This window comes from Nyctibius grandis, chromosome 3 (assembly GCF_013368605.1).
Source record: "Nyctibius grandis isolate bNycGra1 chromosome 3, bNycGra1.pri, whole genome shotgun sequence".
NCBI classification, from domain to species: domain Eukaryota; kingdom Metazoa; phylum Chordata; class Aves; order Nyctibiiformes; family Nyctibiidae; genus Nyctibius; species Nyctibius grandis.
Window position 1 is genome coordinate 56,654,849 of NC_090660.1, and position 26,661 is coordinate 56,681,509.

At 38.8% G+C, this 26,661-nt stretch overlaps 1 protein-coding gene across 1 annotated transcript; it reads left to right on the plus strand.

The window, feature by feature from the left end:
• AKAIN1 (A-kinase anchor inhibitor 1) lies at positions 1-25,164 on the plus strand. The gene is made up of 3 exons (XM_068395983.1): positions 1-78; positions 682-744; positions 21,991-25,164. The coding sequence occupies exons 2-3, from the start codon at positions 687-689 to the stop codon at positions 22,179-22,181; spliced, it is 249 nt and encodes an 82-aa protein (XP_068252084.1). The 5' UTR covers positions 1-78; positions 682-686; the 3' UTR covers positions 22,182-25,164.
• The last annotated feature ends 1,497 nt before the right edge of the window (positions 25,165-26,661 follow it).

The following is a 26,661-nucleotide window of genomic DNA, read 5'->3' on the forward strand; positions in this document are numbered from 1 at the left end:
GTAAAGGCTCTGAAATTTGGACTGTGACTCATTCATCTGTCTCAGTGAAGGGGCTGGCTGTCTACAGAGGTGTGGCAGGTGGGAGCAGCAATGACTTTAGCTCCACTGATTTTTGCACAGTTGTATATGTAGTAATGTTTCAGGTGAATCATTCAGTCTTGTATTTAGACCTTCTAAATTTATGTAGGTCTTTGTTTTTTATTGGTTGGTTTTTGCTTTGAGTTCAACTTCTCTGTAGTTTTGACTCCTATCTATAACATAAAGATACCAACTTCCTTCTTATGGTACTGTTGGAAGATCATCGTTAGCAGGTGCAAGGCATTCAGATATTGTGAGGGTGGCGATGTAATCAGTAGAGAGATTTCCTAGATGGAAGTGGGGCTTTTGGGATCTCTTTACATGCTGTGAGAAGTCCTGTGGTGGACTCATCGTTGTGACAGTTAAAAAACAAAAAAAAACACCAAACCAAAACTATGCAGCTGTTTCTCCTAGACTCTATCTAAAATTTATCTATGTTTGTAAATCTCAGCCCTGGACTACTATGCGGTTTATCAGATTAATTAAGAAAAATGAATAGACTAATGTATTGAAACTCTAATGGCCACATTTATCTTTAATCTAATGGTATTCACTTTTTCCTGTTTCTGGAAACATCGCATGTTCTTGCTGCTGGCTTTCAAGGTCTCATGTGTTTGGCTGCTGAAAATCTGGGCATTGGTGTTCTTCTGGATTACTCCTGGAAAGGTAACTGGCTTTACATTTACTTCCTTTTTGAGGAGAATGGTACTTCTACCAGTTTGGATTTTTCTCTTTTCCCTTCCATATTTGTTCCCTACATCTGTCTTTTAGAGGTATATTAGTCACAGGGGCATTAATTGTTCTAGTCTAAATCTAGGACACTGAATATTATGATCCCTGCTATACAAATTGCCATTTGACACTTCAAATATTCATTTAAATAATTTTCGGTATTTCTTGCTGACACTCAGTTAGAATTATTTCCTCTAAACAGTTTCCTTGCAGTTTCAGGTGTAATGTATTGCACCTTGGCTAGTAAAGATTTTTATTGTTGAGCTTAACCATAAGATAGTCAGTGACTGCAGTTGCTTTTTGAAGACCATTATGATAGTACCCAGTTTAACAAAAGACATCAACTAGTTCAAGCAGTTCACTGATCATATTAATCTTCCCTCCTAAAGAGCGAGATTTGATTATTAATGTTGACATGTGTGAGGAAATAAAAAACACAGCTCAGAGCTATTTTATTCTCAAAGTTGGGGAGAAAGCTTTTTATAAAATATAAAATTAGCATTTCACTGAGACCTAACAAAATCTTCCTGATTATCTCTTTTTATCTTTATATTATTTTATTATAAAATGTTTTCATTTATATTTGGGTAATTACTTCCAAATGATTCTTCCAGAAATGCTCAGATGCCTACCCGTAAAATGTTAGCTGTATATTCTTGTTAACAAATCATTGAAACATTGAACATCTTCAGGTAAAAATGGCTTCTTCCTGAAAACATGTTTACTAAGCCTCTAAATCTATGTGACCAAATAATTGTTTTCAGCTCCATTAGAATAAAGGGTTTACTTCAGATGTAAAACCGCAGAATTACAAATAGCAATGGATGATTTAAAGTGACATCACTCAACATGATTTTTGTAACTGTCTAAAAATAGTAACTGTTAAAAATGTTAAAGTTCTTAACAAAGTACCCTATAAGTCAGTCGAGACTTCTTCAAAAAACTCTTTGAAGATATATACTCAAAAATTTTTAAGTCTCCTGATGTTATACAGAAACTAGTAATTGCTGACTCAAACAGTATGAACTTAAATGATACACAAGGCGGGGACTGTATAATTACTGATAAAAATACATGCAGATTTTTTGGAAGTGCTTTCATATTTTCTGTTTCATACAAGTTGATGGTACCTCTTTAAATGAACAAGGCTATGTATTGTATTTTGATGATATAACCTCATTTTTACTCCTGTACTTCATTCTCAAGGGCTTTTTTTGAATAACTGGGCATAACTGACGTTTTCCACTGATCCAAAGTTGAATGAGAATAATTATCAGGGCACTGGTTGTTTTAGTTGTTGTACTGCAGTAACTGCACATTTTTTTTGAGGTGACAATTCACTACAGAACTATGTCCTGTGCACTTATTTCAGTGATTTTTGTGCATTTGAACTTGTGACCAAATCTGAAATTAAAAAATTTATTAAATTAAAAAAAAAAGAAGCCCAAGATGCATTTTGATAACATTTTTTTCCTCTGTCAGAAAACATTAATTGCTGGTAACTTTTAATTTGAGCAAGAAAACTAAAGACTCTAAAATAAAATATGCCTGTTTTGGCTAATTTATTAGATTAAATATAGATAACAGTTAAAGAAAGATGTGTGTAGAACATTATAGTAAATGACCTGTGTTCTTTCACCAAAATGGTGTCGGTTCTGCTACCAGGTCGAAGATACCCACCTAGAATTTTACAGGTTACTCACAGACCTTCAAATCACTGAATCATATTTACTGTTTTGAAAATCTTTTAACAAGCTGCTCCACCATCTCGAAACCTACTCCCTTAGAAACATACATCTGATTTCATTTTTTTTAATGATGGCTGGATTTCCATTGAATACATGAATCAAGTATGTAGGGGCCACATAACAGATGCATCATTAAAAATACCAGTGTAAGTTTTCCTACAGTCTTTCCAAAATATAGATCAGTCCTGATTTTCTAAAGATTATAGGGTATCCTTGGTCTATCTCTTAAGAATGCTGAATATTGTTGACTGTAATCTTTTCTGTATTTTATGTGGGATAATTGCGCTAGAAATCATTCTAATTCAGTTCGTAGGTATCCTGTTAGTTCTCAGGCGTAAGGTGGATGAGAATGACAATAAATGAAAAAAGGATAGACTAAAGATTTTTGAAGTAGCATTCTTAGAGGCCACACCATTTCTGAGCAGTCAGAAGTATAATGTTTAGGTTAGTTAATTCAGTTTGACTTTGTCGGTGATGCCATTCTGGAGTTCTTACTGAAGTATATAGGCAGAATTACTTAAGCAGGTCAGTGCTTTTCTGTATCCGTACTTTAAGAATGAGGCCTTATTTGGAGACTTAAAATATTCCAGATTTAATTGGAGAATTCTGTGTATGTAAAATGCTTGAAGGAATATCCATAGGTCATGGACATGTGATTGGAAAACGTATTGCATATTGCAAATATGTACACACAAACATTCATGCTAAAAATGGTGGTGTGTTTTTTTAATCTACTTTCTCTAATTTGCACTGATTAGTTAATATTTTTCAAAATACCTGCAGGAGGTGTAGGGTTAAAGAGGACAATTAATTTCTCTAAATTATGTCCCATCTGACTGTTGTGCTTCTTACTTCTGTTGTAGAAGTTCAGAGCCCACAGGAACTCTGAGCACGCGTTTTAGAAATAAAAGCAAAAATTAAATGTGAAATGTAAAAGTTGGTGGAAAATTTTAAGTTTTATCTTCTTTCTGTGCTTGCCCTCCTTTTCTTTATTTTACTACTTATTCATTTATTTGTTTACCTTTTGACCCTGATGTCATCTTTTAGATGCTGAAACATTCATGTTCCCTCTTAAATCAAAGTGCTTCTGTTCAGCAGAGCTGGGTTAACAGGCCTGTGAAATCAGAGTGTAAATTCCTCAGCATTTGAACCTTTGAAAACTAAAATACTGTGACAAAGTCCGGTGTCGCCTGAGCCTATTAGCAGGGCTGTTAGCTTGCGGTGAAAGCAGCGCTCCCCGAAATGTGAGGCAGCGGGGCTGTTGCCGAGAGGTAATTGGGGGCAATTAGCCGGTCTCCCTGCTAGGCAGATCGCTATTACCTTTCTCCTCTTTGCCCTTCCCCCTGCTGCCGCTGCAGGGCAACGAGTTGTGGCGGTCATGATTCCCTGAGAGCGTGTGTGTGTGTGTCCGTGCGGGCGGTTGAGGCGCGGGGCCGCCCTGCGCCTCGGCCCGCTCCCCGCCCCGCCGCAGTGTGGAGGGAGGGACCGCGGCCCGCAGCCGCCTCCGCTGCCGTGGGGGCCGGCCGCTGTCCGAGGTGCTGAGCCGCGCGGGGCCGGCCGCTGTCCGAGGTGCTGAGCCGCGCGGGGCCGGCCGCTGTCCGAGGTGCTGAGCCGCGCGGGGCCGGCCGCTGTCCGAGGTGCTGAGCCGCGCAGCGCCCGGGCGGCGCCATGGTGTTTGCTCCAGGTAAGGGCAGCCGCTCCCCCTGCCCAGCCGGGGGAGCCCAGCGGGAAGGCCCCAGCTGTGCCGGAAAGCTACTCCGGGGGCTGCGGGGGAGGGGATAACAGCTGAAGCAGAACTGCTGCTGGGCAGAGACAGGCGATTTCAAAGAAGGTGGCTTAGCTTAGGATGTGCTTGGCTGCGGAGCCAGAGGTTATGAGGGTCACCCCTGTGGTTCCCATCAGGGACAGGAGACTCCTATACAAGTATGCAGGGGACTGTGCTTGTCAGAAAGAGTCGGGAAGGGGGACATGGCCTTGCAGTGACTGAAGAGTGAGTCCCCTTCCCCCGGCACCCACACTGACAGCTGCCAATGAGACAGTCTCTGAAACTCATTGAGATATTTTACAAACTTCCATTCTCCCCCCCGCCCCAATTATTTGAATGGAAGAGAATAGAAAGTTTGTTCAGGCCATTTTTTACTGCAACAAAATTGAAGACTTCAGCAGGAGCTCGTGACTAATGTGAGACCTCACTTTATAAGGGTGCAGGATTTCTGCTGTGTAGTATATATGTGCTACACCATAGAAGAAGGGAAGAAGAAGAGAATCTGTACTGGACTTGGTACATTATGCTTGGAAATAAGACAGTTTGTTGTTCAGAAAGGGATGAGGCCCAGAAGCTCCAGTATATGAATGTAAGTCATGCATACTGTTTTCTATAGTGAAATGACTTGCAATTAACTTCTTTAAAGATGTATAATTGTCAGTAAAAATAGTGGGTCAATAGAAGAGGGAAAGTAAAGGCTGCAACTTGACAATGAGTAACTATTAATACCTTTGTTTTGTAAAGCTAACAGAAGTTTTGTCTCCCTTTGAAATTATATATCCAGTCTGTGAAGGGATAAGAATCCAAAAGCTTTATACCTTCATTAAAAAATTATCTTGGGGTTGACTTTGCTAACTTCACAACTCAAGAAAGTCTAATTTTTTGAAAAATTAACATATTTTTCAACAATCAGAAGTTTATTTTCTTTCTTTAACTGCCTAGATGCTGTCGAATTTGATACTTTCCAGTACAGCCTGTTCTGAAATTGGGACTAAGTTATTTATCTTTATAGAACCAGCCGCTGTTTTTTGTAGTACACCTTTCGGTATTAGTGGCTCTTTTCTGAACTCCTTTTACCTGACAGTCTGTCACCATTAACTGTACTCATTTTTGAAATGCACCATGGGACGGGAATACTGCAGGAAGAGATTACCTCTAAAATAATGAAAACATGCTTATTTTCCCCAAAGGCTGACAATGAACAAACCCCAGATCTCATTAATAACTACATGAATTGTTCTTTTCACAACTCTAATCCATAAAGAAAAAAAATCTGTCTTATATAGTCATTCTTCAGTCTGCTTTTACACAAAGAAAAGCCCGTGGTTTCCTTGCAAATGTTGTCATAATATACATAAGGTAAGTAAGTAGGAATTTGTAGAAGAGATGATAAAGCAATCAGAGGGGCTTGACAATCTCTTGTATTCAGATAGAGCAAACCTGAGTAACTGCGTTTTTTTTATCGCTGTTCTTCACTCTAAATCAGCCCTGCCCTGGCATTGTCTCTTCTCCAAATATTTAAAAAAAAAAATATCAGGGTTTTGTACATCTTTAGCATCTTCATAGTACTTAAGGCTATACGGTATAGGAATTCTACAAGTTTACTGTGAAATTGAATTTCATTTCTTGAGTCAGCTTTCTGATTTTATCTCACTAGTGGTGAATGACTTTATTTTCTGTTTCCTTTATTGGTGGGGTGTGGGGGTGGGGGGAAGATTTGTCCAACTATGAATGGTTAGGCTCAGAATGATAAACGTCCCTCCAGGAGGGGACTGGAAAAAATAAAAGAACAATAACAACTGAAAAGAAACTTTCTTCCAGAAAAAATAGTGGAACTTTTTTATCTGAAGACAAAGATAGGATTTTGCATATGAATAAGATGATGCTCTCTTCCCTAAGGTAGTGGATATGTTATTGCAGAGCACTGAATTAACATGCTGTGTTTATAAACTGTTAAGTAGAACAAATTTACCAAGTTAAAATATACTTTTTGGAAGGTGAAGCCAGCTGACTATTGACTGCATAGGTACTTTCCTGTTAAGCTTTGGCTCTTTTCCCTAAATCTTACAACCAGCTACTATGTGAAAAAACCCCAACACCTCCCACCAAAACCCCACAAAACAAAGTAACACCACCACCCCCCTTTCCCCCCCTCCCCCCCCCCCCCAAAAAAAAAAAAACCACAAAAAACAAACCACCAAACAACAAACCCAAGCCTGGATATTACTGAGATAGATAGGTCAAAATTGTTACAGAAGATCCAGTATTTCATTTTCAATATTGGTCTTCCTGGCTCATTCTAGTCACTATGTTGCTATTTACAGGTATGCAAAAAGCTACTATTCATATGTGATCTTTCTTCTTACCCAGTTTTAATTAACTTTGAGTCTGTTCCAGAAAAAGGAACTGAGAAAAGTACATTTTTCCTTAGTTGGTTTAATCTGATTGGGGCTTCATTGCATTTTGTTGTGGTGGTTGACTGATGGGGGTTGGTGCATAGTAAATGCAATACAAACTGTGGGAGATGTCTAGGAGTTCATTTTACCTGGAGGATTCCCACACAACGTGCTACCCTTACAATAGGGGATGATCCATCTAATGGAAATGCTGACAAAGTGCACATTGCAAAGTTTAGCTTCTTTACTTTTCCTGAATTGGACTGCTTTAGGCTGCCTGAGAAGCAGACAAAAAAGCGTTACTGATCGTCGGATGCAAGGATGGAGGTATGCATGGGACTGCAGTAGAGAAACATGAAATGTCAAGGTTTTGGATTAGGTCAAAAAGCAAAGAGAAGTCATCATTGTTGAACTGGCAGGTTTTCTTAGGAGACTTCAGAAGACAGTGTATTCCAGAATTAAAAAAAAAAAAATCATTGCCAAATTAGCACATAAAAGATCGATAACTATAAATAATTTCACAGATTAAATATCTGTCCTTGTAAGGAATGAAGAGTTATTAAAACATTTATTTGTTCTAAAGCATTATCAAAAAACTGTAGAATCCAGCAAACTTCCTTCTGTCACCACATCATCAGTTTACAAAGGAGTGATCACTTCCAATATCAGGCTGTCTGATCAATAATAATGTCATTTTTGTTTTAGAATGAACCATAAGATTTTACAGTAATTTTAAATGTTGCTAGTCAATATCATACTACCTATTTGCAAATTGCTTTCAGTTACTTTGCCCAAAAATGGGCATATTCTGTGCCTATTTTCAGCCCTAAAACTTTTTCAAGTGGAAAGGTAAAATAAAATTTAAAATAATACTGTTTACTTCTGATTTGCCTGTACATGCAGGATACAAAGGTGTTTTTCATGCTCCAAGGATTTTTTTTTTCTGATGCTATTTTGCACATGAGTCACTCAAACACTCATGTCTCAGACCTTTGCCCTTATGTGTATGTACTGGTATAGCACAAAGATGGCCTGTGTTTTTAAAACTAGCTTGCAAATTAAGTTAGAAACCTGTTAAGGATATCTGAGCTACCTAATGGGTTTTCTAAGTAACTCTCACTAGATCATCATTTCAGTGATTATTTTAGTATATTTTGAGAATTACTCTATAATGTAAGACCCTAAAAACTTACCAAATTACAGCGTCTCATTGTTGCAGGCCATCACTGTTTCAACTAGTCAGTACTGCACAGAACTGTGTTTTTCTGAATAGGAAATGGTATTTTTCGCCAAATAATGTCTTTTAGAAAGAAATCCGTTTTGATTTGAATACATCAAGAAAGATTGCAACATTTACATTGGCAGCTTGTTTCAGTATCTGAACACTCCCATCCTTTAAGCTTGTATCTACTTTAAATTGTGTGATTTAATCTTTCAGGTGAATCTTGTTATTTTTCAGTATAATTTGAAGATTTCCTTCTTACCTGACATTTTCTTCATAACTAGGAACACACAGGCTTTACTCATGACCCTGCAATCCCAAAAGAAGGAGGATGGGGTAGAACTCATTTTTGTATGAATATTTTTATGTAAAAAAAAGATGTGTGAACACACTTTAAAGATAGACATTAGAGAAGGCAAAATATTCACTGCTCAGCACCTTTTTCTTACAATAGCAACTCCAATAGCTTTTCAACCAGCTTTTCAGCAGCACAGCTGTTCTTAACGTTTTTAAGCTAGAAGCAGTATAGCAGACTTGCATAATGACACTGAAGATCAGAAGCACATCCTGTACCAAACATTTTAGGAATCTCATTAAACTGCAATTGAAGACATAGCAGCTGCACACTGAAACAGATGTGCTTACTTGTCTGAATAGTCCTGATCTTCTCTAGTGGAAAAGCTGGGAAAGCAACAAACCTGTTGTGCTGCGGGCATGAAGACATGAAATTTCTGTATAGCCTTTTTCTTTTTTTAGTTACAGAGTTACAGGTACTGTGGAGAACTCTATCCGTAATGCACAGGTCAAGACACTGGAGGGACCTGTTAATAAATGGAAAAATTGCTACCAATAACTTCACTTTTCCGGAGATACCCCACAACAGGTTATCTCCAGTGTTTGTGCTGAATGTGATACTCTAGCACTCTCAGTTAGGAAGTGTCTGTCACCCATGAGAACAATTGTAGTAAAGCAGGGCACAGTCCTTGTCCCTGTTAACTGCTGCACTACAATCTGCTAGTGCTCTAAGTTCTGCAGTTCCAAAAAAACCCTCCTTAATGTAAGATCTAATAGTATATACATGTAGGATTCTTTCTCATGAGCTTAGTGTTGACAAAGACCATGTCATGGACATAATTCGAAGGCTACAGGCAAGGCTATTTTGCAGACCTCATGCAGTCTGATATAATGGGTTTCTTGTGTAGAATTTGTGATGACTGGTATGAGTATGCAGGCCAGTTGCCCCCCCAGAAGTATCTGCCTAAATGTATTTGCAGCTAAAAGCTCTCGACAATACTTCAAAGTGTTTGCCGCCATACAAGAGGAAATTTCTTGTTCTTTTTTGCTGAGGAAAAATTGTTTCTTGTGCTGACCTCTCCCCAATGACACAATGATCTTTCCCCTGCTGTGAAACTCCACTAGCAGATCTCATTAGTGAGGTGAAAGAAAAAGTTAGTTTATAGATATTCAGAAATGTGATGAAAGTATAGCAAGCTTAAAAAGTAGTCAACAGTCCTAGGTGCAATATTTCTTTAAAGTATGAATCAACATAGTGTTAAAAACTGGCACAGAATTTATGTTTTCAGATTATTTTTAACAGAACTGAAGACTTAAAACAAGTGAGGCTGGCACCTGTCACTTGCGTATCACTGGGTTGAATCCTATTCAGGTTAGCGGTGAAAAGAATTCGATCTTCACAGTGGCTGGATAGTGGCCTGTAGCGAAGGAGTTGTTCATAGTTGGGGGATGGTGGTAACAAGTCATTATTAACATCCTTACTGGCCCTGCGTATGGGCTCCATGTATTGAGCAGGGAAGTCAAACAGTGAATGTACAAAAGGAATGAGTTACACTGACCTCTAAAGTTTGTCCCTCTGAATCATTATTCTTCTAGATGAATTGCTCTGTTGTTATAGACATAAATAATATGATTCCTGCCTTGTAAGATTTATCATGATAATGGAAATTAAATGCACTTACTGTAAAATACAGTGAAAGGTAGATTTATTCCTGTATCTTCAATTTTGTCTATCAAGGATTTTCTTAAGGACACAATCCATTGTATTAAGTTTACAAATACTAAGTTAAGCGAAAATTCTTTGCAAGGAATGTATTAATAATTTCTTTATAGGCTTTCTGAAGTTATCTGAGTACTGGTTACCCATTTGTGGTGTGTTCTTTCCCTAATAATTTGCAAGCTCCTACAGAACAAGATTTTTTTTTTTTTAAGGGATTGCAATTGGAGCAGAATCATTACTGATGTTAGCAGAAATGAAAAGCTGACCTGAATAGCCATAAAATGCTTCAGGTTCCTTTAGAATGCCTTGCTAGGGAAGTCAAGGCAGGTGAGCTCTGTGCTGCTGTTGTCTGACCCTGTGAGTGCCTGTAGTCATGTTATTGGAAGATGCTGTCTTCCTTCTTCAAGAGCATCTGAAATTTTCTGCCTGAAGAAGTAAATTGAGCCACATTCTACTCAGATATTTCTCTAATGGTAAGGCAAATATAATCTCCTGTGGTTTACTCACATTTGCTTAGCTTTGTAGTATGCATATTTGATATAATGACACTGTATTTTCTTACTTTGATCAGTGAAACCACTCATCATTGTCAGTATGGAGGGGTGCATATCCACCGTGACTTCTATTAAATGCTCACAGCTTGACATTACGCTTTGTCTTGAAGTAAGTTTTCCTAATAGAGCGGAAAATACTTCTATGGGAAGTCAGAGAATTAGCTCCAAGAGGGGAAACCAGCATGTCATGGCATCCTGTTGCAAACAGGGATTCCATCAAGATTGCAGCTATGAAAAACCCCTGGTTTTTACTCTTTCAAGGTGCACTTTAAATTTTTATAATCTTTGGTTCACTTTCTCTTGTGAGTTTGTGTATATAAACACATACATGCATACATATAAATATATATAAAAAAATCTCAGCCTCAATTACCAATAGCCTTACGTACAGCTTTCAAACTCTGCTCACATTCTAAAATAAGCAGGAAAGTTTTTCTATACTGTTTTTGTGCGTGTGCAAATTTAGTTTTTTCTGTGGGTTTTTTTTTTTTTTGAGGTAAGGAAGGGCTCTGCTTCAGCTGAGGTTTAACTAAACAATTTCTGAAACTAGACTCTCCAAATAATCTGATATAAAATGAAACACAACTAAAACGTAGCAGGATTTTTTCACTGATTTGCTGGCTTTTACAGGTTACTTAACTTCTTCTCTATTTTCTTCACTTTAAAAAAAATCAGGTTCAGATATTGCAAATTTTAATTAACATGTACATAGTTCTTCAAGACTAAAAAACACAAAGCATTGCAGAAATATAGACATATCAGCTATAAAATAAACCTTTAGTAGTGGAATATGCCTCCATTGAAAACTTTCCTTTCACTTATGCTGTACAGTAGTGGATACCAAAAGTCTTCTAACACCTAGCAAGCTTATGTGTTTCAGTGGAGATTTGTGCAAGTCCACCAATGAGCTTTTTGATACAGATTCAGAAGGCCTAAATGTTACTTAGGTTTCTGTGCCTAATGTTTTCTTTTTGGCTAGGAATCTCTGAGCACCTAAACAACAGAAAATAGAAGGCAGAGGGACTTAGATGACATATGGGTCACCTGTATCTGTGCCATTGGACCTCTTCCTCCATGGGAGAAACACAGCATTTGATGCAGAGAGATTTCTTATTTCAGTATTTGAAGTGTGTTCCCTAAAAGAAATAGCAAAATTGTACAGATGAAGAGAATTCAAATTTTCAATTAACTTTGGAGCAGCTGGTCCCAGATGCTCTTTAGGAAGTATCTTATTTTTAATACACTGAACTCTAGCCTAGGAGTTAAAAACCCTCGTAAGTTAATGTTAGCTTACAGTATTAGATCCAGAAATTTTCCTTCTGGGTCCAAAAACAGAGTATCACACTTATTGGTTTGGGTGTGGCAGAATTTTCAGTGACTACTACTTTGAATTACATCCAGTCTTCAAAGCTGAAAAGACATAGTCCTTAAGGAGTGAATTTGTTGCTATATGTGAAAATACCTAGAAAATATATAGATTGAAGTGTGTAATCTGTTTTTAGTCAATCTTATTGAAGTATGGCAAAAAATCTTACTAAAATATGTTGATACAGATAGTGTATCTGTAGATCCCAACAACCTCTTAATCTAAAAAACATTGAAAGCTTCATTTTGGCTGGCATATTTCAAATAGTATGAAATAACTCACTAGAGTCTTTAAAAAGATAATTTTTATCTAGCAAACAAACTAAAGAGACTTCCAGCTATTCTTTTCTCTTAAGAAAGAGCAAAACTCAGTGGAAAAAAAAATTATGAAAACTCAGTTTAGCTGTAGCTAATGTCTGGACAAAAAAGGTACAATGAAGTATTATAATATGATGTCCTTTGAGTTTATCTGCATTTCTGCTCTTCTCCTTCACTCTTCCATTCCTCCTGGATTTGTATTCAGAGCAGGGTTGTTCCTGCTTCATTCTTATAATTTCTTTTGAAGAGCAAAGTCGTCTGGGCTGGTCCCCTTCCTGATGCAGTTCCTCTTCCATGTGGGTTGCACAGCAGGAGTTAAGGAGTGAGGTTAGGGTAGAAAATGTAACTAAACTGAGCTGTGACTTTTCTAGTGAAAGTGAGTCTTAAAATCCTCTGCACACCACAGGTTAGGGAATTGAAAAAATACAATGATCTTACATGAAAGTACTTTTAACATTTCTGATACATTCAGTGTCCAACTGAGTATTGCCCTCTGACACTTGACAACTATCAGTCAGGACCTCACAAGGCTTAATTTTAGAGCATGAGAAAACGTATTGTACAGAACTAACTCTAATACATTTAAGAATTCATTTCTTATTTATTTTTTTTAAGATTAATTTTACAATTTCATTCTAGGACCTTTTCATCAGGTCTCTGAACTGGCATGATTACTGACATTGAGACAAATTGGGTCTCTAATCCTGTAAATAGCTTAATGACACTCATACATAAAGTTGGGTTTGTGCACATGTATTGGAAAACCTTCAGCCCTGGCTGACTGCCGTCTTCATTTACTCTGGATGCAATTAACATAACTTATCAACATTTCCTGATTATGGATTCTGTACAGCCTTATATTTTATATCTCTTCAAATTAGGCTTCTAGTGCTGAAATCCTAGCACCAACCTATAAAGTAAATCAAAGGATGAGATTTTTTTAAGCATTTCAATTCACAGGTTACAAAATATTCGCCAGAAGAGGCTCACCTGGAACTTCCATGCTGTGGCTGGAAAGATGGAGAAATATGTCGCTGCTTAATGCCAATGGGAGATTAAAGAACTGAACTCTGGTTCTTCTGAACTCTGTCTTCTTGTAGTAGAAGAATATCAATATTGATGCAAAGAATGTTACTGCTAATGACTACAATAGATACACATACGTTATGTTGTTACAAACTTGCCAGGTTCTTTAAATTTTTTGAAAGATCTAGAGTTTATAAACACAGTTTAGGTCATATCCTGCAACTTTGTTCCATAAATACATCTCCCATGCATGCATACTGGACCTTGTGATGAAGACTTATCATCACAGTCTTGCTTACTTGTACTTCCATTCCATTTAAAAATTTCCTTAGTACTGTCAGTTGGATTATAAAGCTTACATTAGTAATTTTCAATAGAATTGAAATAGATTTACCAGAAAGCAGTATTTTCATTGGATTATTAGTAATTTTTATTAATAATGGGAAAAAATTAATGTTGTAATGCTGCAGAAAATAGTATAATGGTTAACTATTACAATCCAAAGCAATATATTGATAAAATAAATGGTAAATTTTCTGGTTAAAGGATATACCTGCATAATCTCATGTAAAAGTGAAGCAAGAATATTTGCTTCATGGGTCTTTCACCTGCAGAAATTTTGCATAAATGAAAATTGTAGCTAACAGGGGAATAAATTTTGGGTAATTGTGAGTTCTAAATTGCTCAGAAGTTTGCTTAGAGAAATGTGATTTTTATTGTTAGTTTTAGATATGGTTAAGCTCAAAGCTATTTACACAAACAAAAATTTCTTTTATCCAGAAGAACAACTTTAGTGGTGTTAATTTACTGGAATGAAACTGCATTTGTTATTCCTGTGAAGCGGAACATAAACTTTTGACCTCTGATGCATGGCCCTTGGAATTCGTGGAACCTGTCATACATACATATATTCTCTTCAAATGCAATATTTGTGTTGTGTTTCAAGGCAGAATGAGACCTAACCTGTGGGAAGTTATGATGAGCTGCATAAAAGTCATATGCTTTGAGGAAAGTTGAATTAAAATTAAAGGCATTATTTTTCCCCTGGGAAAAGCAGTAACCGCATACAGGTGAAGAAGCAAAAGGGTTAACTGAGGGACAGTAGAAGTTTCCTAAGACTGAATGTTCATCCATGGTCATGCATGCTCATGTGTGACTAATGTCTTCTCAAAAACTATGGAATAAATTATTTCTAGTCCATGTTCTCTAAGAGTCTAAAGTTCTTTCCTACCACAGCTCATTCACCATGTAGCCCCCGCTCTATTTCCATGCCAGAAATCTTGCTTCTGTTTCCTTCTAAATCACTGATTCCACACCCACTGAACACTGTCTCATTCCTGCACTTCATTGCCAACATTAGTGAATCTGGGATGGACTTGCGTCTTTGAAAGTAGCTTAGCTTCATGATAGTATTCCCAGCAATCCTACAAAAAGATCCAGTAGAGAACTGCTGATTCAAACAAATAACCTGTTGCTGAGTGTTATTTGGTAGCAGTATTTATAAGGCATAATAAATTTAACTTTTTTTAGGAAGCTGAAAGGGAAAAGGCACAGGGGATATCAACAGAAAGTGCAGGAGCCTGCTTTGATTGCAGGCTGGAAAGGAAGTGACTCAGGATGCTTTGAAGAAAGTGAAGTGTGTGAATGAGAAAGGGTCCATGTGCAACCAGGCAGGTTTTTCAAGATTTAATCTGTGCTAAAAATCCTCTCTCTGTAGTTATCATTTTCCATGTGTACTTTTCTAGGCATATTCCATAGTTTAGAAAACATCACAGAGAGTGTAAGATCTCCCACACAAGATGTCCTTGGATTTATATTAGTTCTAGTAATTCAAATGAATAGTTGGAATCTACTTCAAATGCTTTTATTCTTTTTCCAATCTGCTAGCATTTTTTCCTTCATGGGAAGCATCTTCAAGTGAGCCAAGGGAATTTCGAGGTACTGATATATGCCACTAGTTTTAGATGAAAGTGGAATATGTGACTGATTCCTGAAGTCCATCCAAGACTCTGAGCTTTTGTGAATTTCTCAAACTGTATTTTAGATTGCAGATCCAGGCTGGATTTTGCAAATTACTTTTCATCTGCTATGTTAGTTAGCATACAATTTACCAAGTGAAAGATAAAGTGATCAAAACATGCTAAAGAGACTTTGTCGCGTCTTAATGATAAAATTGCTACCTTGCATTTGAGTACTAAACATCACTTAACCTGGATTTTTCAGTTGTCTGTTTACAGAATTAGGGTGCTGGGTTCCTGTATAAGTCAGGTAAGCATTTAAAGATAGAGAATAAGTAGAAAAGATTTTCTGTCATCAAAAGGAAAAAAGTAGCTATTAGACAAGGATAAATAGCAGGCAGAATGCTGTTCCTGCTATCTTGCAAGTTTTTCTCAGAAAGAACTTCAAGTGACCTTTTATCATGGAATTTTTATTAAACTAGTTATTCTCCAAATATTTTAATAAATCATAGATAAAAAATAATTTTATTTTATCACCCTAATAACTCTTATTTTGATTAGCTAAACACCAAATGCTTAGACAACAGGAGTAATGTCTCTGTTTTACCTAATTGAAAATATGAAGTTCTTAAAACGCCTCATTAATTCTATAGGCCCTCAGATTTCTGCCTTTGTTTATGTCCACAGCAGTCTGTATTTCAGCAAGGCGGAGCAGTTTGATAGATATGTTCCAGCTCAGCCCCTCTGGGATCCTTGCATGAGTCATCTCTGCTTTCCTTAGTCAATCTCTTTCTTCTTGCTCGGAGTACATCCAGCATATCAATAAAGAAATGAGCTTCTCAGAAAACAGCTTTGTGCTAGCTGCTTTCCTTGTAATGAATAATTGGAAAAGGAGGACGTCGTGGGGAGACTCTTCCAGAGACTGCTGTTTACTCCTTCAGGAAGTGGAAAAGTTGGGTTTTGTGACAGCCTCACCAGCTAGAATCACAGGAACACTTGAGGATGGAAGGGACCTCTGGAGGTCATCTTGTCCAACTCCTGCTCAAGCAGGGTCACTTAGAGCCATTTGCCCAGGGTCATGTCCAGGTGGGCTAGGTGTGATGGACACCACACACCCAGGGGAGCTGGATGTTCATGTCTGACTGCTCGATGCATCTGGATTCTGGGTGGCAGTCCAGCTCCTATGTGTCATGCTCCCAAGACAGGCTTAGACCTTTACACAGTGTCAGATATCCCCCTCAAAACGGGCTATTACTTTCACCGTTGCTTTCTAATTTAGATGGTCAGCATAAGCTGCCAACGTCCGTCGAAAGCCAATTAGCTGTTGTTACCTAGGTACTATCATCCTAATTGTTATAGGGACGTAAAATTGTTAAGAGTTTGTTTGAGCTGCCTTTTTCCTTTCTGTGCATACCTAAACCATCAGAGGCAGGGCAGAAGTAGTCCAGAGGTTTTCAGTTCTCTGTGCTTGGTTTGTTTTCCCAACAAATAAAAAGAATCATTTAATGAGTTAGAGCTGGGCAGAGGTAATCTAGGTCTTATGTATCGGAGTGGTGCTTTCAGCAGGCTTTGCTCCATGATAAACAACTGAAAAACTTGGGTAGAAATCCACTGGAAAACTGTCCTTTTTTCAGCTGGGTGTTGCTGTGGATGACCTTCCTAATGTAAAAACATTTAAAGTTCAGATTTTGTAGATTAAGTGGCAAGAACAAAATAAATAAGGAAGCATCCCTAAGGAAAGAAAATGAGTAATTTTCAACAGCAAAATGCCTAATGACAGTATGTTTTTAACTATAGGCTATAGGGGTTGGCAAATTTCATATTTCATATAACCTCATAGTCTGTTCCAACATACTCATTTGCATTTACAATCTCATGTTTATCCATGCTTTTGTTAATATATTATCTCCTGAACATTGGCTGAATTGGCTGATATTTTTCAGCCCAGCAGGAAGACTAATTCGTTGTGTAATACAAAGTGAGTTCATATTTGAGTAATAGAGAAATATCTGTATTGTTAAGTAAAATTGTTTTTATCCAAAAAACACTGTTTCAAGTGCTGAGGAGTGGAACAAACTGAATTAGGGAAGATGATTGTGCCAAGAATTAAAGTGATTCCATTCAGTCAACTTTTCCAGCTTAAAACATGTTTTCTAAGTTTTCATAGTTTTAACTTCTTAATTGTAGACAAACTTTGTCATCTGAATAGAGTTGCAGGGTTTTTTTTCTTGAATTATTTAGTTTCAAGAGAATTAAACCACACTTGTATTTTACTTTTAGCCAGAACATGTATAATATGAACATGATAGAAATAAGTATGTTTTCTGAAGTCCTTTCAAATAAGCATTGGAGATAATGAATTATTTCTTTCTCATAGAGTAAGCTTTGATCATTTTGCTGGTGGTTGTTTTGGGCTCAGAGATCATGGAATCACAGAACCACAGAATGGTTTGAGTTAGAAGAGACCTTTAAAGATCATCTAATCCAACCCTCCTGCCATGGGCAGGGACATCTCGCAAGATCAGGTTGCTCAAAACCCCGTCCAACCTCATCTTGAACTCTTCCAATGATGTGGCATCCACAGCTTCTCTGGGCAGCCAGTTCCAGTGTCTCACTACCCTCAACATAAAAGATTTCTTCCTTATGTTCAATCTAAACCTACCCTCTTTCAGTTTAAAACCATTGCCTCTTGTCCTATCTCTACAGGCTCTGGTAAAAAGTGTCTCTCCATCTTTCTTATAAGCTCCTTTTATATATTGAAAAGCCACAATAAGGTCTACCTGGAGCCTTCTGTTCTTCAGGCTGAACCACCCCAACTCTCTCAGCCTTTCTTCATAGCAGAGTTGTCCCAGCCCTCTGACCATCTTCCTGGACCCACTCTAAAGACCCATTAGTCCATGTCTATCTTGTACTGGGGGCCCCAGAGCTGGATGCAGTACTCCAGGTGGGGTTTCACGAGAGCAGACTAGAGGAGGAGAATCACCTCCCTTGACCTAGGAGAGGAGCGCTGCTGGATCTTATCCTTACTAACGAGGGTCTGGTTGAAGAGGTGAAGGTTGAGGGCAGCCTTGGTTGTAGCGACCATGAGATGGTAGAGTTCAGGATCTCATGTGGCAGGAACAGAATAGCTAGCAGAATCACAACCCTGGACTTCAGGAGGGTCAACTTTGGCCTTTTCAAGCAATTGCTAGGGGAAATCCCATGGGACAGGGTACTAGAAGGTAAGGGGACCCAAGATAGTTGGTTAGCATTCAAGGACTGCTTCTTCCGAGCTCAAGATCAGAGCATCCCAGCAGGTAGGAAGTCAAGGAAGGGTACCAGGAGACCTGCATGGTTAAACAGGGAACTGCTGGGCAAACTCAAGTGGAAGAAGAGGGTGTACAGATCATGGAAGGAGGGGCTGGCCACTTGGGAGGAATATAAGTCTGTTATCAGAGGATGTAGGGAGGCAACTAGGAAAGCTAAGGCCTCCTTGGAATTAAACCTTGCAAGAGAGGTCAAGGACAACAGAAAGGGCTTCTTCAAATACATTGCAGGTAAAGCCAACACTAGAGGCAATGTAGGCCCACTGATGAATGAGGTGGGGGTCCTGGAGACAGAGGTTAAAAAGAAGGCGGAGTTACTGAATGCCTTCTTTGCCTCTGTCTATACTGCTGGAGGCTGTCCTGAGGAGCCTCGGAGCCCTGCGGCCCCAGAAGAAGTCAGGATAGAGGAGGAATCTGTCTTGGTAGATGAGGGCTGGGTCAGGGACCAATTAAGCAACCTGGACGTCCATAAATCCATGGGCCCTGATGGGATGCACCCGCGGGTGCTGAGGGAGCTGGCGGAAGTCATTGCTAGGCCACTCTCCATCATCTTTACTAAGTCGTGGGCAACGGGAGAGGTGCCTGAGGACTGGAGGAAAGCAAATGTCACTCCAGTCTTCAAAAAGGGCAAGAAGGAGGACCCGGGTAACTATAGACCGGTCAGCCTCACCTCCATCCCCGGAAAGGTGATGGAACAACTTGTTCTTGCTGCTGTCTCTAGGCACATCAAGGACAGGGGGATCATTAGGGGCACTCAGCATGGCTTCACCACGGGGAAGTCATGCTCAACCAACTTGATAGCCTTTTATGAGGACGTAACCCGGTGGATAGATGATGGTAAAGCTGTGGATGTGGTCTATCTCGATTTCAGTAAAGCGTTTGACACGGTCTCCCACAGCATCCTCGCAGCTAAACTGGGGAAGTGTGGTCTGGATGATCGGGTAGCGAGGTGGATTGTGAACTGGCTGAAGGAAAGAAGCCAGAGAGTGGTGGTCAATGGGACTGAGTCCAGTTGGAGGTCTGTGTCTAGCGGAGTCCCTCAAGGGTCGGTACTGGGACCAGTACTGTTCAATATATTCATTAATGACTTGGATGAGGGATTAGAGTGCACTGTCAGCAAGTTCGCTGATGACACAAAACTGGGAGGAGTGACTGACACAACGGAAGGCTGCGCAGCCATTCAGAGAGACCTGGACAGGCTGGAGAGTTGGGCGGGGAGAAATTTAATGAAATATAACAAGGGCAAGTGTAGAGTCCTGCATCTGGGCAAGAACAACCCCATGTACCAGTACAAGTTGGGGGCAGACCTGTTGGAGAGCAGCGTAGGGGAAAGGGACCTGGGGGTCCTAGTGGACAAGAGGATGACCATGAGCCAGCAGTGTGCCCTTGTGGCCAAGAAGGCCAATGGCATCCTGGGGTGTATTAGAAGGGGTGTGGTTAGCAGGTCGAGAGAGGTTCTCCTCCCCCTCTACTCTGCCCTGGTGAGGCCGCATCTGGAATATTGTGTCCAGTTCTGGGCCCCTCAGTTCAAGAAGGACAGGGAACTGCTAGAGAGAGTCCAGCGCAGAGCCACGAAGGTGATTAAGGGAGTGGAACATCTCCCTTATGAGGAGAGGCTGAGGGAGCTGGGTCTCTTTAGCTTGGAGAAGAGGAGACTGAGGGGTGATCTCATTAATGTTTATAAATATGTAAAGGGCAAGTGTCATGAGGATGGAGCCAGGCTCTTCTCAGTGACATCCCTTGACAGGACAAGGGGCAATGGGTGCAAGCTGGAACACAGGAGGTTCCACATAAATATGAGGAAAAACTTCTTTACAGTGAGGGTGACTGAACACTGGAACAGGTTGCCCAGAGAGGTTGTGGAGTCTCCTTCTCTGGAAACATTCAAAACCCGCCTGGACGCGTTCCTGTGTGATATGATCTAGGCAATCCTGCTCCGGCAGGGGGATTGGACTAGATGATCTTTCGAGGTCCTTTCCAATCCTTAACATTCTGTGATTCTGTGATTCTGTGACCTGCTGGCCACACTTCTTTATATACAGCCCAGGATACAATTGGCTTTCTGGTCTGCAAGCACACATTGCGAGATCATATCCAACTTCTCATCTACCAGTATCCCTAAATCCTTCTCCACAAAGCTGTTCTCAATCCATTCACCACCCGGTCTGCATTGATGTTGGGGATTACCTTGACCCTGGTGCAGGACCTTGTCCCTTCCTTCAAGCATATCAGACCTTCGCAGTGTCTTCCTTAGGGTAAACAAGTGATTCTATGATTCTACTTTTTGTCTCTATCTTGAATTTCTGTACAAAAAATTCTTAAAGAACATTGGGAACTTCACACAATTCCAGATGTGGACCTCTCATAAAAGCAGCTGACCTTTAATTCACTCTGTTTTATTTCTCTCAGAACATAATTCTTAATATATGGCTTTAAAACAGACAGTAAAATACAAATCCTGTTTAATGAAATACTTGAGCACAACAGTCAATTAAGAACAGAGTATCTTAAAAAAACGTTATAATGAAATCTAGTGATGTAAATAAGCACCTAGCCTAAGCATTTCAATTAGCAACCAACTCTACATTTTCCTAAATGCCAATAGGTGTACATCAGCTTAATTCATAAATTTTTTTTTATATCAAGTTCAACTTTGAACATAATGCAGCATTCTTTATTGTCCTGCCAAATTGTCATTGGTGTTAGGAGTCAAAATACTTCCAAAGAGAAACCTCTTAGCATAAACTACTCTTCTTCATTACCAGATATCAGTAGTCACAGTGCATTACTTTGTTCTTCTCTAGATTTTAGCACTTTGCCAAAACAAGGAAGTGTCAAATAAGAAATACATTTTTGTCAGGGTGTTATAGACAATGTTGTAGGGGTTTTTTTTTTCTATTTTATCTATAGCAATCTGAGCATTTTTTAATGCTTTTGCGAATATTTTTGCAAATGTAGCTAAGGATTCATAAACTAACACTTAACAAAAATTTGTACCTTGAAGTCAACTGGAATTTGATGGATGAGAGCTTTTAATCTGAAGTAAAAGTAAATAGAAATGTTAATGAAACAGCTTTTTCTCTGTGTGGTGGTAGGGGAGTACATGTCAGGCTTGCAAAGTGAAGTCCAATTCCCCATCCAGAAGCACAGCTCAAGTCAAAAAGCATGCGATTCGCAGCTGGATGAGAAAAACCTCCTTCCTTGTCTTGCTGCAACATGTAGCTGTGCTTGTTTCAGCTGTGAAGCCACAGCTCCACCCGGGGCTGGGAAGTGGGTAACTGAGCTGTGTGACTCAAAGTCTCCCCCTTCATTCAGTGCCATAGCACTGAGCACACAGAGGCACCTTCCACTCTACTTCATCATCTTCTTCATTGGCAGGTTTCCTACGTAATAAACTGTTCCCAAGCACTCTGGGAGGCGGGGGTCTTCCTTTTTTTTTCTATCCTTCAGATGTTCACAGAGTGGTCACAAATGCTCAGTTCTCTCTGTTTGTCATTTGGTTCTGGCAGGTGAGAAGCCAGGGGTGGAGCAAGACGAAGTTAAGCTACAGAATGCCAGCAAGCAGATTGTGCAGACTGCTATCCTTCGAGCAGTGCAGCAAGTTTCCCAGGAGAGCCAGCAAAAGGAGAAGCGAACAAACAGCAGTATGAGTCTCCAGCTAGAAAGGGGAAAATTAACCAAGAAGCATGAAAAGAAGTAAAGAACCAGATTGTTTTTTTCAGTCCTCCAGTCTGCAGTGTTTTCAGCCTTCTCTTTAGTATCAGCTGTATTGCTAGTGCAATGCTACTGTTGTAAAGCAAACCAAAGTATAATCACACCTAGACATAGGGTAAAGCTGCCATAGTCCTCAGCTGAGAAATGTTAAGTGCATTAGATGACTAACTCCATATATATGCAGTGCCTCTTAATAGAAACAATAACCATAGTATAAAAGTAGTTTCAAGCACAAGCTCTTATAGTATGGACTTATTCCCAAAAGCTTATTTTCAGTGCACTTTCATGTAAGTTCTGCGTTCTACGTTTATGTCAGTTCAGCTCGATGGGCTCTTCTCGTTACTGGGTTCACTGGAGCTGTCTTCACCGAAGAAATAGTTTACTGTTGAGGGTAGCAGAATGCTTTCAGGCTGCCTTGAAGCATGAGTTTGTATTTTGCTTTGATTAAACATGGACTATGTGAAATGGCAGCATAAAGTGGATTTGGTAAGTTCCATAAACCGACTTCTTTTTTCATCTTGGGAAAAAAAAAAAAAGCAATCCAGTAAGACTGCAGTGACTGTGATCTGTGAATGTGGTCATAGACCTATGATCTATGTCTTTTTTTAAAGAAGTTAAAAGAAGTACTGAAGTTTTAGTCTACTTATTTGAAATACTTCTATACTTCTGCATAAAAATCACTTGTGCCTCGACTATTCCTTTTAATTTTCTTGATATGGAAAGAAGAAGAACTGATGTGCTGATATGGAGTTTGCCAGCTTTTCCTTCAGTTTTGCAAGTTCGATGGGGATTGATTTACAGAAAGTGGAGTGGCTTAAAAAAAAAGTGTTTGAATTTGCTAATGTCTTGAAGGACGGAAATACACTGTGTCTGAATTCTGACATGGTAGGTATTTCTCACCTGCTGGGCGTAAAGTGACTTTAGATATTTGCAGTTGTTACGTAGATTCACCTTAAATAGCGCTGCTTTAAGCTAGTAATACAGAACTTATCCTTTAACTGCTCTATATAGCTGAAGAAATCCATGATGTTTCTGAAAATAAAAATTAAATGTAATTCTCACTTTTATGCTCCCTTACTGTAATGATGATTGCACTATTATACATCTGAAATGAATAACAATATATTTAATTCTAGAAATGGCTTGTAGCTCTGCTTCAACTGAATTCTTGTAGTAATACACCTAGAAACATAGAGAAGCAGATGCACATGATCTGTAAAGGAGACAAACTTTTGTAATTGTTTTTCTACTCAGATGATTGTCAAAGAGACTTTTTGGTTTAAGTAATTGGCTATTACTTACTGTGTCCTACTGCTTATGTTAAATAATTTTGGGATTCTTTCTCATGGCCAGAGGCTTAGTCATGAATAGCCACATACTGTAATATTAAGCCTTTGAAATTTACTTCATTCCATTTTTTTTTTAGTTTAACAGCACTGACTCATACCAGATAATTATTTAGCTCAATCTTCCTTCACTTAAATGCAAAGAAGAATTTGACATGATTAATATTGTTCTAAATCCTCTAATAATGAAAACTGACTTGGATTGCAAGCACGCAGTTGGTTCACTTCTATAGACGCTGGGTGAATTTTTCCAGCCAAGCAAACTTTGAAAAGTGGAAGTAGTTGAGGCATGTGCGGGTTTGTCATAACAGCCATTTTACTATTAGCTTTTTTGTCAGTTATCTTTGGTTGGGAGGTAGCTCTTTTCTAAGCCCTCTTTGAATCCTTCCTTTCTGAGAGCCTCAGAAAACTGATCATGAGTATAGGTTCAATTCTGAGGCTGATGGGCAGGCAAGTCCAGTGGATGAGGGAGAGCAAGCCTGCTGGAGAGACCCTGTGGTGCAAAACGGTGTTTGCCATGGAGTCATCTACAGTGCTGTAGGAAGGAGAGCTATAGGACAGCAAAATCCCCATTTCTTTGGGATTATTCTGCTTTTTTTTAATGCTTTTTGTCCCCAGAAATTTGCAATATATTTTTTTTTAATGTTCCTGGTAATTATTTTAATAATCTTCATGTAGTTTGGAAACTTGCTTGCCTGTCCAATTTTTTTTTAAATCATCATGTTAGAAAAAGAGGAATTTCAAAAGCCAGTGAATCCAGGCTTTTGCCACTGCTTCACATGATCCTACTCCACTGCTCTTCCCACTATGCTCTTCTACAATATCCCCTTACTGTCCTAGCCCTTTTAGACACTCTATTACTCAACCATTAAATCGTGCCCATCATTTTCAGTGTTGTGAGAAGTCTAATATCTTGGAAAGACAAAAATGGTGGGAAGCCTAACAGAGCCTTGAGGAAGTTTTCTATGGTCTCCTAGTGAGGAAAAACAAATACCGTAGCTTAAATAGTGTAGTTTTCCGTGAGAAACAAATAATGCATCTCATATATATAGTATATATCCCTAAATTAAGGCATGCATTTAGTATCTCCTGTTGACAAAGGGTGTTCTGCACACCACTTGTATCCAGGATATGTAGTTGAGATCTGTACCGCGTGAGAGAACTGCACAAAAGAAAAGTTCACCCTTGGGTTGTTATATACTTACTACATGGTGAAAGCAGGTATTTTTGGTATCTTCACTGACAGATTATATTTTCTGGAGGAAATACAGACTATAGAAATTATTACAGATGTGATGCAGGTCTGATTACAAATAAATAAACTCTTAAAGAAACACTTAATACCTTACATGTCTTTGGTTTCTCTTGTCAAAAGGAGGGAAGTAATTTTCAAATTCACTAGGTAGTCTTATGAAGCAAGCAATGTGCTCCTGATGTTTGTAGTAATGAATGCATTACTCAGCACAATAATTCATATCTTAAAAGTACAAGACAATCAAAATGGTATCTATATGTATTGAAAACAAACTCACCACCTTTTAGCACTTATCAGTGGTAAGTAGAAGGATGCACAAACATGTGAAAGTACATTTATCACAACTGCTTTTATGAAGAAGAATCAGGCGTCTGTGGCTGTCCTACACTGTGCTTGCTATGTTTTCATTCAGGTTGATTATCGCAATTTTGTTACCATACTTGCACTATTCTTTGTAGGGTAATCAAGCAGCAACACCTAAATGTAAATTCATGCGGCCACAGCAGAACGTCATAAGAGATTGCTGAATACCACTGTTCATAAAGTCATTGGTTCTGTACAGTTATATTGGAAATCACTGCTCTAAAATATAAAAAAAACCACTGTGACTTGGAAACAGCCATCTGAATTTTATCATTTCAGAAAAATAAAAGCATTCTGTGATAATGTTATAGTTGAGTTGCAAATTCTTGAATATTTATTCAATAGCAAAAAATGCATCTAAAAATCTTACAGTCTCTATTCCTGTCGTGTCTGATTTTTTTTTTGTGATGTTTTTTAAGTATCTCAGAAAGTAGTATGTCCACAATGGTAAGTATATAAAAATAGCTATGTAACTAGTCTCAGTATGACTATCATAAAATATGCTGCAGTTTTCTTTAAATGTTTGCTAGTGTCAAATACAGCTGTTGATGTGTCATTGGTGAAGGCTCTTCTAAAAAAGTTTAATCTACATTAGAGGAAAAGATAAGAGGAAGTAGAATAAATTCTTGAAAGGATGTGGGATTCACTCTAAGTCTTTTGGTTACCCACTCAGGTCTGAAAAGAAATGAAATTAATGAAAACCTGAATATTGGCATAGCCTGATTTCTCTGAACGGGTTCCTGCAACACAAGGATCAACTTATTAAAAGAGTTTGTGGGAGTGAGGGGGAAAACCAGGCTGTTGATAATGTCTTCCTCACCTGATGCTCCGTAAGGAGTGAGCAGCGGTACTGATGGAGCCTGGTTTCTAGTGGATGGGTTTTCTCGATGTTGGCTTTTGGTGCCTCATCATAAGTTCTGGCAGAACCTTTTTCCCTATTTTGGGTTTCCCAGAACAAAAGGATTCTCTGAGGCCTAATAGGTTTTTAATTTGCATTGTATCCTGCCTTTCAAAGGCAGCAGAAGTCAGATCTCTGTTCTCTACATCCGGAGCTTCATTCACAAAACCTGGTAGACATGCATGGGCTTTTGTTTTTAAAGACCACTGTACCTTCACTGGATTTAGTCAACATGACCAACAATTTCTTTAATCCTTAAGACTGAATGGACAAGCACACATACTAGCTGTGTTTGAGTGCTCTGGAGAGCACTAAGAAATAGATACATATTTTAAATGCATTTGCTTCTAAGCTGTTCTTGTCTGCCAGGCAGATTTTCTTTGTTTAATTAACATAAGCAGCTTTTCTTTTTTAATAACTTTTCCTCCAGTGACTTGCTACTTGGATTTTGTTATACGAGCTTGCTAGCTTTAACACTAAAACAACAATAGTTCATGTTTAGTTTGGGTTTGATTAGAACCCCTGTGGAATGACACATTCCATTGTGGTGTAGCTTTTGACTTTTCTTTCACTAAAGGTGAGTAGCAACAGTAAATATAGTTCT

Coding starts and splice junctions, on each gene's coding strand:
- AKAIN1 (XM_068395983.1), top strand. CDS start 687: ATGTGTTTGGCTGCTGAAAATCTGGGCATTGGTGTTCTTCTGGATTAC. Junction 745..21,990: donor TCTGGATTACTCCTGGAAAG/GTAACTGGCTTT, acceptor TGGTTCTGGCAG/GTGAGAAGCCAGGGGTGGAG.